Source organism: Oryctolagus cuniculus, chromosome 7 (assembly GCF_964237555.1).
Source record: "Oryctolagus cuniculus chromosome 7, mOryCun1.1, whole genome shotgun sequence".
NCBI lineage: Eukaryota > Metazoa > Chordata > Mammalia > Lagomorpha > Leporidae > Oryctolagus > Oryctolagus cuniculus.
The window spans coordinates 110,656,911-110,669,507 of NC_091438.1; the positions used below are offsets into that span (position 1 = coordinate 110,656,911).

A 12,597-nucleotide genomic window follows, 5' to 3' on the forward strand; every position below is an offset into this window, starting at 1 on the left:
AGTCTGAATCTAACCAGGCTGCCTGCCTGTTGAAGCACAAACATCAGCCTTCTCCGGAGCCTGCACGTCACATTGTGAAGGCCCTGATGGAACCCTGAACTCCACGTGCAAAGAACCAGGAAAAGGTGGCAATGCTCTTCTTCAGTTCTTTAGAATGTGGTGGACAGCTGAAAGCAGAAATTACATTATTTGGGGGTGGTTCTCAACTTACATAGGACAACGAGGCACAAATGTCAGCGGTGGTTGTGATAAAGTTACCGATATGGTTCAAGGCTTCTACAGTTTAGAACGATCACTTAAGAACATAGGCTAATCACTAGGCTAATCCTCCGCCTTGCGGCGCTGGCACACCGGGTTCTAGTCCCGGTCGGGACGCTGGATTCTGTCCCGGTTGCCCCTCTTCCAGGCCAGCTCTCTGCTGTGGCCAGGGAGTGCAGTGGAGGATGGCCCAAGTACTTGGGCACTCCACCCCATGGGAGACCAGGATAAGTACCTGGCTCCTGCCATCAGATCAGCGCGGTGCGCCGGCCACAGCGCGCCAGCTGCGGCGGCCATTGGAGGGTGAACCAATGGCAAAGGAAGATCTTTCTCTCTCTCTCTCTCCACTTTGCCTGTCAAAAAAATAAAAAGAAAAAAAAAAAAGAAAAAAGAACATACAGAGGGGCCAGCACCGTGGCACAGTAGGTTAATCCTCCGCCTGCAGCGCTGGCATCCCATATGGGTGCTGGTTCTAGTCCCGGCTGCCCCTCTTCCAATCCAGCTCTCTGCTGTGGCCTGGGAAAGCAGTAGAGGATGGCCCAAATGCTTGGGCCCTCTGCACCCACGTGGGAGACTGGGAGGAAGCTCCTGGCTCCTGGCTTTGGATTGGCGCAGCTCTGGCCATTGTGGCCATCTGGGGAGTGAACCAACGGAAGGAAGACCTTACTCTCTGTCTCTCCCTCTCACTGTCTGTAACTCTACCTCTCAAATAAAATAAAGAAAATCTTAAAAAAGAATACATAGAGTTTAGTCTGTGTTAGTTACATCTTCTTCATAAAGGTGAAAGACGGAAACAGCTTCAAAAACCTTTAATGCATCTTAGGTATATATATATTATGAAGATGTATTTTTATTTGAAAGTCAGAGAGAGAGGGAGACAGAGAGAGAAACTTCTATCCACTGGTTCACTTCTCAAATGGCCACAAATAGCTGGGGCTGGGCCAGGCCAAAGCCAGAAGCCTGGATTTCATCTGGGTCTTCTGAATGGGTGGCAGGAGACCAAGCACTTGGGCCATCTTCCACTGCCTTCCCAGGAACATTAGAAAGGAGCTGGATCAGAACCAGTGCTCTGATATAGGATGCTAGTGTTGCAGGGGACTGCTTACTCCTCTGTGTCACAATACTGGCCTCTAGGAATTGTTCTTTATTATTAATACTGTTGCTGCCACGTCATACCCACATGACAGGATAAGGAAGGCTGACTGCTCCAGTTACAGGTTTATATCCTGTTTCTGAAGCATTTGTGTTTAGCCTACACTTTTAAAAACAATTCTGCTATCTTTTATTATTTTAATTAATTTATTTGCATTTTATTTGGAGCGTAGAGAGGAGGGGAAGGGCAGTAATAAGAGAAGAGATAGGAGAGACAGGAGAGACAGGAGGAAGGCAGGAAGAGAGGAAGAGAGGAAGGGAGAGAGAGATAGAGAGATAGAGAGAGAGAGAGAGAGAGAGAAACACTTCTATCAGTGGTTCATTCCTTAAAAGCCTGCAACATCCAAGGCTATGCCAGGTTGAAACCAGGAGCCTAGAACTTCATCTGGGTCTCTCACATGGGTGGCAGGGACCCAAGAACTTCAGCTATCATCTGTTGCTTCTCGGGTGTGTATTGATAGGAAACTGGATGCGAAGTGGAGCCAGGAGTCAAACCAGGCACTATGTATGATGTGGGTTGTGGGCATAAATGTTACAACAAATACCTGCCCCTAATTTTCACTTCCTTAATGCATCAGCAGTCAAGCCTTGTGTGTAAAACAGCAAAAAGTGTTTGACTATGAAGTTTCTGCTTGAACTATGTGTGGGAGAGGAGTGGTATGTGGGAGCAGACCTCATTACAAAAGCCTATAGAAACAAGTGGCACCAAAGAATAAGAAAACAGAAAATGATGTTACTTTAAAAAGTTTGCAATGAAGAAAGCTTTATGTAATAGTTTTGTTTTGTAGAAATCCATCATGGTAACATTTCCTTAGTTTATGTGATTATTGTACACTGTTGGAATATTCATTTTCCCCACCTTTGGAACAGGGCATTGCCACCCTGGCAGAAAGCTGCCAGGAACAGATGACACAGACTCTGTCAGTGCTGCAGCCAAGACAGCAGGGAGAACTCCACAGGCACTCAGGAGGCACTGGGCACTGTGTGATGTACATCACATCTGCTTCCTCCTCTAGTGCACACAAGATTTACCTTTGAGGGAAACTGGTGTTATTACCCTCATTCCACACATGAGGAAGTTGAGGGTGACTTGCTAAAGAACACAGAGCTCATGTGGAGGACTGAACTATATCTTCTTAAAATTTGTAAATTGAGGGGGCCAGTGTTGTGGTTAAGCAAGCTAAGCTGCCACTTGGGTCACTAGCCTCCCATATTGGAGCACTGTCAGTCCCAGCTGCTTCACTTCTGTTCCAGCTACTTGCTAGTGCACTTGGGAAAGCAGTGGATGATGACCCAAGTACTTGGGCCCCTGCCATCCATGTGGGAGACCCTCTTGGAGCTCTGGGCTACTGGCTTCAGCTGGACCAGCTCTGGCCATTGTGGCCATCTGGGGAGTGAACCAGCAGATGGCAGATCTCTCTCTCTCTCTCCCCCTAAAGTTGAAGCCCAAGATACCAGTGCCTCAGTAGTGACTGGATGTGGAGATGGGGCCTTTAAAATGAGGACCATCCAGTGTGCTCTAATCCAATCTGACTGGTATTCTTATAAAACAGGGAGGTTAGGCCATAGCAGAGACCCCAAGGATGATAAGAAACACAAAGAAACAGACACGTGAGACCCAGTGAAAAGGCAACCTTCTTCAAACCAAGGAGAGAGGCCTCAGGAAAAATCAAACACTTGGTCTTGGACTTCCAGCCTCCAGACCATGAGAAGATGAATGTCTGTTGTTTAAGCCACATGGACTATGTTGTTTGTTATGGCAGCCCTAGAAAACTTACCCAGCTGAGAGACAGCAGGACACCTTCAAATGAAGCTAGGATTGAATTCAGAGAACTAACCAATGTGAGATGACACCTTACTGCATGCAGTTGGTCACTGTGACTGTCATGTTTTATTTCTTCTTGAACTCAAATTTATGGTCAAAGTGACTGAAAGAAGAATATTTTCTAATATTCTGGTTATCATACATATCACACAGGAGTTTGAAAATCAGGGTTTGACAAACTTATGTACTGAAATATACCTCACACGATCTTAAAAGGTTAATTTAACAACATGCATAAAAGTCTTTAGCAACAAGTATGGCTTTTGGCTCAATAATTTTATTTGTAGGAATTAATCCTAAGGAAATTATCCATGATATGGGCAAAAATGGACATACATAGATGTTTTGCTATAGAAGAGCAAAAATTGAAAAATATACTAATTGTTGAATTAGAAGCCGGTTAAAACTAACATATTTATGTGATGGTATACTATGCAACGAATAAAAATCATGCTCTGCTCCAATCTGTCAAAAAATATGGTTACAGGTTACAGGTTCAGACTGCAAAGTTGAAAGGATACAAGCGGATGTTCAACAGATAACTTAAACACAAACACATGCAAAACACATGGTGGGTGACCTTTGCTCCTGAACTCACAGTGGTCATCTGCGTGCTTCACTGTATCTTCAAAGCCTGTTTACTTATATTACATAGATAAACTTGAAAGAGCACATTAATTATCAAGTTGTATCAAGGGGAAAATGTACATTTTATGCAAATCTAGCACAAACCAGAAAAAGAAACCAGCAACATAACTGACTTACCCTGATTATCTCCACCGTCCTTGGTCCCACTTCTGTGCCTATACACGAAGAAGACACCCAATTAACTTTATTAAGAGACAATATGCTCGCATTTAGGATATAATTCTGTCCCGTGAAATGGTATCATTTCTAGGCCTGACGAGATGGGATACTAAAGCAGGCAGGCATCATAGCCTTGCTCAACAGCCAGCCCACAGTCAGGTCATCAAGGGCTGTGTACCCTCTTTTAAGTAAGTGCCCCGTGTTTGAGAGGGAAGTGGCCACAATCATTCTGTCTGACAAAAGCTGACAGATGGCAGCAACAGCTGCCCGGAGAAGTGATTCAATGCCTAACTGTACCTTGCACTGCCTGCATCAAAGGTAAGTAACCCTGCAATCAGTAAGACTCAAAAAGATTCCCTAATGACCAGTAATTGATGAATTTTCTCTTTGTGAACAGTTTTACTTTATGATACATTTTAGCTTTCTGCTTTTCTGTTTTTCTATGATCTGTGTACCATGAAAGGCACATTCCAAAGAGGAATCTCTGCGGCTCCCCTCCCTACGCAACAGATCTTCCAGAATGCTGCGGCTCGTGTGGCCAACCTCAGAGATTTAGATATTTTAATTAAAGATGGAAAGGTTTTTTTTTTTTTTATGAAAATGCTAATATTACAAAAACTGGGTAACAGGATGGTTTGGCTGGGGGTGTGTCCACGTGGTACCTGAACTCTTCTGGGACGACTCGGAAGATCGTTTTGTGCCAACCAGGCTTTGCAGGCCACTGATGACGGGAGCCAGTGAAGGACGATTGCTGCTGTGGTGACCCTGAAAAGGAGACCCAGCCGTCACCTGCACAGACACTGATTTGGCCCTAAAAGCTCCCACTGCTCACTAGTACCCCAGTTACTGACATCACCGTAACCATTTAACTGTTGTAGGAATACAGTACATTTTTCCCACACAGATTTTCCTAGAGTCAGCAACAATTTAGTCCAATGCGTTACACCTCCATTACTTATCCTTTTATTCACTTAAATAAATATTTGAGGTCTACAATGTATATAGTCACTTACGGCTGGTGGCTCTTCAACCAAAACTCTACATACTTTAAGGGCCCTTTCTAATGCAGACAACAATATCGCCAAGAGTGAACAAATACTTTTTTAAACCAAATTATCAAGGTTATGCCTAACTGCATCAAAATTTTAAGCTGGGCCTAACATCACTATTATCAGTTAATAAATTATAATTTGATCCATTTTCTTGACTCTATAAGTTGTTTAGTACTACACATTCCTTAGATATGACAAACTTCAAATATGTGGAAAAGTTGGAAGAATTATGCAAATGATGTCCATCTATTCACCAATTAGGTTCTCCATTAATATTTGGCTATACTGTGGTAGAGGCCTTTGTCTTTTAATTCAAATTGTTTCTAACTGCCATGATCAAAGTTGTGGTAGAGGCCTTCCCAAGGTCAGAAGAAGCAAAAGGGAGGCATCTGTCCTGGGAATGAAATGTGGCTGTTATCTGCTTGCCTATGAATGCTCCAACTATAGTTATCATCTGTTTGTATGTAACCATTTCAGGTTCTGCTTGCTAGTACAGAGCAATGGTGGTAACCCTTGCCAGACAGTGAAGGGCTCGGTAACTATGTGCACATAGGCAGTATTGCATCAATTCCTGTGACTGCCACGTAACATTAGAATACAAATGTATGCATGTAGCCATATAAGGGTGACAAAGAGGCTAAAACCATATATATTATAAAATATCCCTCTTTGTTCTGGGCTCAGGCTATTGTATAAAAAATTCTACCTGGGCCTTATGCCGGCATAAATAACAAAAGACTACTTGCCCTTAAAAGGAGCTGATGCCTTGTATGCGAATCCTACTACAACACTTTTAAATAAAAAATCCATTCATCTATATCACTCAATTCATCTTAACAAGTTCAATTCAAAACAAGTTATAGTACTTTTCACAACAGACACATATACATTTAAAGGGACACTTTTATATTTTTCCTGAAAGAGTATGACTTAAATACATGGTGCCATAGTTAACGACTCAGAATTGAGGAAGTTCAGGGTGTTATAATTTTTGCCTAAAAAAAACCTCAGGACAGTGCGTTTGCCAAAGCCTAATTTATTAAAATGGGCTTTGCCTGGCGGCGTTCCCTCAGGCCCTGAGGAGATTTCTCAGGTGTGTTTTCCTACACACACTTTGCTCTGCAGAGTAAGAGAGACTTCTTCCTGTTTGGTGGGAAAAAGCTATTTCAAAATAAGAGGACTGGTGGCTCAAGGCCAAAAGTTTTCTCTTAATGACCTCACTTTCTCTGGGTCAAATCAACAAGCTAACCTTTTCCTGAGCCCTGAAAAGGCAGCACATGTCTCCTGACAACTGCTTAGAGGGTGCTGGCTTTCCTGGGGTCTGGATGTGAGAATGCGTGGGAGTAGAATCCTCTTTCAACTCAGGAGCGCAGGAGACACTCCCTTTTCACTGTTGGCCAGAAGTTTTCTTCCTATCAGCCAACCAGTGCAAACTCTCAGACCATCTCAGCCACTATTTTTAAGGGCAAGGTGAGGATAAAATATATTTACTGATTTTTTTAAATAAACATGTTTTTATTCCATTGTTCTGTGAACTTCTTTTCTAAAGATTTATTTATTTATTTATTTATTTGAAAGTCAGAGTTACACAGAGAGAGGAGAGGCAAGGAAAGAGAGGTCTTCCCTCCAATGGTTGACTCCCCAATTGGCCACAATGGCCGGAGCTGTGCAGATCCAAAGCCAGGAGCCAGGAGCTTCTTCCAGGTCTCCCACGCAGGTGCAGGGGTCCAAGGACTTGGGCCATCCTCTACTGCTTTCCCAGGCCACAGCAGAAACATGGATCAGAAGTGGAGCAGCCAGGACCCAAACCAGAGCCCATATGGGATATCAACACTTCAGGCCAGGGTTTTAACCCAATGTGTCAGGGCGCCAGCCCCTTTACTGATTAAAAAACAACAACAACAACAAAACGAGTTGACTTCTACTGCTTGAAATACAAAGTCTGTGCAGGAAGGTTAGGGGAAAGTATTTGATACTTTGCTCCAGTTTCCAAAATTGATAGTTTTCAAAATTACATTCAGATAAATGGTAACGGTAGATGGTTTTGTTGGTGGCGGTGGTGACACTTAATGATCCAGCTTCCAAATTTGCTAGCTCTGTATTTAACCTGAGTGTGGACTTCATTAATCATGATGATGCTCACGTACAGTCCTCAAGGAAGGAAATCCAGCTTCCCTTCCATTGCACCTGTCAGGCCAAACCTTTCCTAAAACACACATGATCTCCTTTCACCCTGTGTGCCTCTGCACATCAACTACAGGCTGCCTTCTCCTTTTTCTCCTCAAGCTCTTTTTGGGTCAGACCCAGTGAAACCTCTTCTAGGTAGTTCTCTCACTCTCTAATAGGCAAAGAATTTCACCTCCAGTACGGTTCACTCTGCATTCTCATCTCAGCACAACGAGGCTTCAATGAGATCGTTCAACAGGCATGAGTCTTCCCCTAAGGAAGAAGCCTGGCAGTGACGATGGCCATGCGTCTCCAGTCCCCAGGGTCCACATGGTCACAATCATCACTGGCCTTTGGCTCACATGCTCCTACAGCAACACTGTGTCCTAGCAGGCATGGCATTTGCTGCCTATCACACAGGCTAGAAGTGCAGGGGGAGAGAATTCCAAACTTCCCGTGGTGGTGTTCGCTGGGTTTGACTGCTTTGAAGAGTCCCTAAGATAAGCCAGCTCTCTCTGTGATCTTACTGGAACAATGGACTTTCCCCCTCCCTGGTTCTCTAACACCTGTGAGGCAGAGGCAGCTAACAGTGTTCTAGAAGCACCTGTGTGCTAACCACAAGCTCAGAGCATCCTCTGAACAAAGGCCTTGAAGGGGCGGCACATCCAAGGCAACCAGGCAGGGGATGGAAAGTCATGCTGTTCACCTCAAAACAAGGGCCCAGTCAGAATTCCCAGAGGAGACGAGGGGTTCACATCCCAGTTTCTGCAGTGACACTATGTATCAAATGCGACTGAAGACAGAGTCTATTGTCTTGATTCTGTCAGTCATTACAATGAAAAAAAAAAAAAATACAGTGAAAGAGGGGCCGGTACTGTGGCACAGCGGGTAAAGCTGCTGCCTGCAGTGCCGGCATCCCACATGGGCACCCGTTTGAGTCCCAGCAGCTCCACATCCGATCCAGCTTTCTGCTATGGCTTGGGGAAGCAGTAGAAGATGGCCCAAGTACTTGGGTCCCTGCACCCACATGGGAATACCTGGAGGAAACTCCTGGCTCTGGATCAGCACAGCTCTGGCCATTATGGCCAGTTGGGGAGTGAACCAGCAGATGGAAGACCTTTCTCTCTCTCTCCCTCTCTGTCTCTGCTTCTCTCTCTGTATAACTTTGACTTTCAAATAAATAAATAAATCTTAAAAAAAAAACCAGTGAAATATACTTTGCTAATAAAAAAAATACTGGTGTTTATATGAGTCTCGAGAATAAACATAGGATGGATGCTTGCTGACTCACAAAATATCACCCACGAAGGCCACCCTCCCAGAGGGAAGCCCTCACTCCTGGGTCTCCTAGGAAGATACCATTAATTGCCCTCAGCATGTATGAGTGGCTATTCACAAGTTCACTTTACAGCAATATTTAATTGAATGAATAGAACGATGTTGTGCAAATGAGGGTCAAATTGCCACCAGATGTTGCCTGCTTTTTTTTTTTAAATAAACACAGCTGTGTACATGTGTGCACAGGCAAGAGGGAATTATGAGTGGCAAAGAAAAGAAAAGCGGTTTTAAGAAAAAATTTGTGGACAACAAAGGGGAGAAAAATCTAGGGATTAATGAATTTCCATCCCACCTTTCCTTTTGATTTCAAACTCGTGAAAACACACTGAACTTTGTGCAGTGACTATGCCTTGGATTCAACATTACTTCCTAAGGGTCGCTTGTGCAATGGGCAGAGCCCTCCCTGTGGGGGCAGGAGGGTGAGTCAGTCTGCTGGGAAGCCATCAACAACCTGACTGTTGTGCGATGTCTTCCTGGAGGCGGCCCAGGACCCAGCTCGCAGTCTTCCGATCTCTAGCTGCACAAGCCCCTGTGCACACTTGGAGGACAAGAATGGAACAGAAATGAACAACAGGTGTGTTTGTGTCCCAACACAGCACAGCACCGCCTCCCCTTCCCTCCGCAGCCAACAGCTACTACAGAGTAATAACAGCGACAGATGAAAAGGAGTCACCCCCAAATCCCACAAAAACAGCAGAAATCTGTGTCAGAAGGATTAGCTTTCAATTCATGTCTTTTTCCTTCTCCCTTCTGATAAAAAATGTTCATGCACAGCAAAATCATTAAGGAAATGTAGTACAGGAGAGGACAAAGGAAGTCAAAATGCAGATGTAACCTACAAACACAGTTCCTCTCCTGGGCGGGAACAGCTGGCTCTCTCAAGAGGTCATAATCTTACACCCAACGAATTTCCTCTGTCTATGCAAAGCTTTCATGGCTGTTTGTGAAATATACAAAATCCCTGCTCAGAATTGAATGGAAATTTACAAGAATTTTTATGAACCAGTTTCTTCCAAGCACGGCAGACACACTTGGAGGTGCATTTGGAACCTTACCACGGTTACAATTTCAGGGAGACAGCTTGGTTGGTGGGAAAATCACTCAAGCGAGCACTGTGATCTTTGGCTGTCATTTTTCAGACTTCATGTGTGACAAGGAGGAACTGGTCTGGATTATATTAAATGTTCCTTCAAGTCTTAAAAGCTGGATCTTATGAACTCATGATCGCGTGCTCCCTGACCTGGCCCCAGAAGGAGCTGCAGGAATTCTATATTCAGAGGACAACCGTGGAGACTTGGAATTCTCACAAGTGCGCAAAACTACCTTAGAAATCCCAAAGCCCTGCCAATTTGACAGAGCTTTCTTTTAAAGCTAATCCTGATCATTCACAATTGTCACAGATTAGAGTCTCATAAAGCCCAACCCATTTGTTATCAAGCTAGGCTGGAACAGATCCCCCCACCCTGTGGTGGTGCTGGCTGGGCACACGGCACCGGTGTGACTCACCTTGAGGACAGTGGCCACCGTCTCCTGGGAGGCGCTCCTCATGTCATCCCCGTTCACAGATAAGATCTGATCTCCCTGAATCAATCTCCCATCCAGGTCTGCAGCGCCTCCTTTCACGATGTCGGAAATAAACACTCCGCTTCCGTTTCTGTTAATACCATAAAGCAATGGCGTGTTGGCACAGCCTAATATTTCTTTTGTAAACATTTATTTATTTTAAAGGCAGAGTTATAGGGGGAGAGAGAGGAAGGAGGAGGAGAATGGGGGGGCAGAGAGAGAGAGAGCGAGCGAGCAAGCCTCCATCTGCTGGTTTATCCCCCAGCGGCTGCAATGAGTGGGGCTGGGCCAAGAGGAAGCCAGGAGCCAGAAGCTTCATCTGGATCTCCCACATGGGTACAGGGGCCCAAAGACTTGGGCCATCCTCTGCTGCTTTCCCATGCATATTAGCAGGGCGCTGGATTGGAAGTGGAGCAGCCAGGATTTGAACCGGCACCCATAGAGGATCCTGGCATTGCAGGCTGTGTCTTAACCCATTGTGCCACAATGCTGGCCTCACAACCTAATATTTCTTAATTAAAATCTTAGATCACTAATTTTCTATATGGGTTCACTAAATTCTAAAATGTGGAAGCAGAGTCCTACAAAGCCATAGAATTACTAGTTCAATCATTTATGGTTATTTATGTTGCCTGTTGTAATATTAATTTTCATGGGCCCAAGGCCATGATTTCTTGAAGATCATCATTTTAGTGGAGTGAAATGGGAATTCACTTAAAACAGTGGAGTTACGTACTCTTAAAATGTATCGGTTATTTTCTTAGAGAAGATTAGTTTCACTCCCAGCATGTGATCTATTTCTAGTCACTTTTTCTCCTTTGCTATTTCATTTTTTTTTAAAGACTTCATTTCATTTATTTGAAAGGCAGAGTTACAGAGAAAGAGAGTTGCTTGATGCAAATAACTATTTTCTAATAGAAAACTGTCACGAATCATTTATACTTGTCTCTCAACCATGTTTCCTCGATGTGTTTTAACATAGTGTAAAATTAACATGGTATTCCACGCCAGAGCAATTTCCTTTTTCTTTTCAAATTAAGAAAAATTTTGTTTTTTCATTTTATTTGAAAGGCAGAGAGACAGAGGACAGGGAGAGACAGATCTTCTATCTGCTGGTTCACTCCCCAAATGCCTGCAACAGTCACGGCTGGGCCAGGCTGAGGCCAGAAACCAGCTTTTCAATCTGGGTCAGATTGTGCCAGAAACTGGGGCTTCCAAGGGTACACATTAGCAGGAAGCCAGAATCAGAAGTGGAGCTGAGCCTAGAACCACGCATTGCCATGTGGGATGCGGGCACCCAATGCCTGCCCTTGGAAGCAAATTTTCTTAATCAAACATTGTGCAGGGCGGCTGGCACTGCGGCTCACTAGGCTAATCCTCCGCCTGCGGCGCTGGCACTCTGGGTTCTAGTCCTGGTTGGGGTGCCAGATTCTGTCCGGGCTACTCCTCTTCCAGTCCAGCTCTCTGCTGTGGCCCAGGAAGGCAGTGGAGGATGGCCCAGGTGCTTGGGCCCTGCACCCTCATGGGAGACCAGGAGGAGGCACCTGGCTTCTGGCTTTGGGTGGGCACAGTGTGCCGGCTGTGGCGGCCATTTGGGGAGTGAACCAACGGAAGGAAGACCTTTCTCTCTGTCTGTCTCACTGTCTAACTCTGCCTGTCAAAAAAGAAAGAAAAAAACATTGTGCAGGCCAACCCGTGCTATCTTGGGTATGTAAGCCACAGATCGAGGTAATTCCAAGTTGAAAGAACCTATAAGGAAATGTAACAGGCTAGGTTGACTGGGCATGGAGCTTTATAAGGAAACGACAGGTTTGTTTGTTTGATACCGCACTGCTCAGAAATACGACCTATGTTGCTCAAATATTCACAACGGCTTTGGAAATCATGCCCCTGGTTTACACTCAGCTTCACCTCTCTGAAGGAAAGGGCCAGTCGTGACTCACGCAGCGCGTCCTCACCGTTTCCCCACGATGCTCAGGCCCAGGCCGCGGCCGGCCTTCTTCTGCAGGTCCACGGGGAAGATATCTAAGTTCTCTTCGTCCCTGTAGTGCGCCTCATCCCTGTACACCACCAGCCGCACCTTCTGCGGGGTCTGCCTCAGGGCCGTGATGGCTTCTTCGTGGCTGCAGCTCCTCAGGTCCACCCCGTTGACCTGGAACAAGGGCATCCTGAAATGGGTGGTGGGCAGCAGGGGCCTTTCTGCCTGCTGGGTTGGCTGGAGCTCACTGATCCAACCCGTGAAAACCTCCAGAAACCTTTGGTCCCTCCTGAAGCTAAAGAGGTAGGGCGCACTGGCAGCGGGAGCTGCTTCTGACACAGAGCAGGGGGCGGGAGGGAGGGCTGGCACACCTGATAATGGTGGTTTCATGTAACTGTGAACTTCACAGGGGAGAGAGAGAGAGAGGAGCAGGGAGTGAGGTGGGTGCCAGTGAGCCC

General features: G+C 45.3%; 1 protein-coding gene across 10 annotated transcripts in view; it reads right to left on the reverse strand.

Annotated features, from left to right (window-relative positions):
• PATJ (PATJ crumbs cell polarity complex component) overlaps nucleotides 1-12,597 on the reverse strand; it is a 438,074-nt gene that overhangs the window by 26,995 nt on the left and 398,482 nt on the right. For 9 of the 10 annotated variants that reach the window (XM_070078398.1, XM_070078393.1, XM_070078397.1 and 6 more), the window contains 5 exons: nucleotides 12,120-12,313; nucleotides 10,105-10,252; nucleotides 9,050-9,136; nucleotides 4,705-4,807; nucleotides 4,001-4,038 (listed from right to left, as the gene is read on the reverse strand). In XM_070078398.1, coding sequence (XP_069934499.1) covers nucleotides 4,001-4,038; nucleotides 4,705-4,807; nucleotides 9,050-9,136; nucleotides 10,105-10,252; nucleotides 12,120-12,313 — 570 coding nt within the window. The remainder of the gene's footprint in view (nucleotides 1-4,000; nucleotides 4,039-4,704; nucleotides 4,808-9,049; nucleotides 9,137-10,104; nucleotides 10,253-12,119; nucleotides 12,314-12,597) is intronic. The other variant, XM_070078391.1, reaches the window with a different exon arrangement.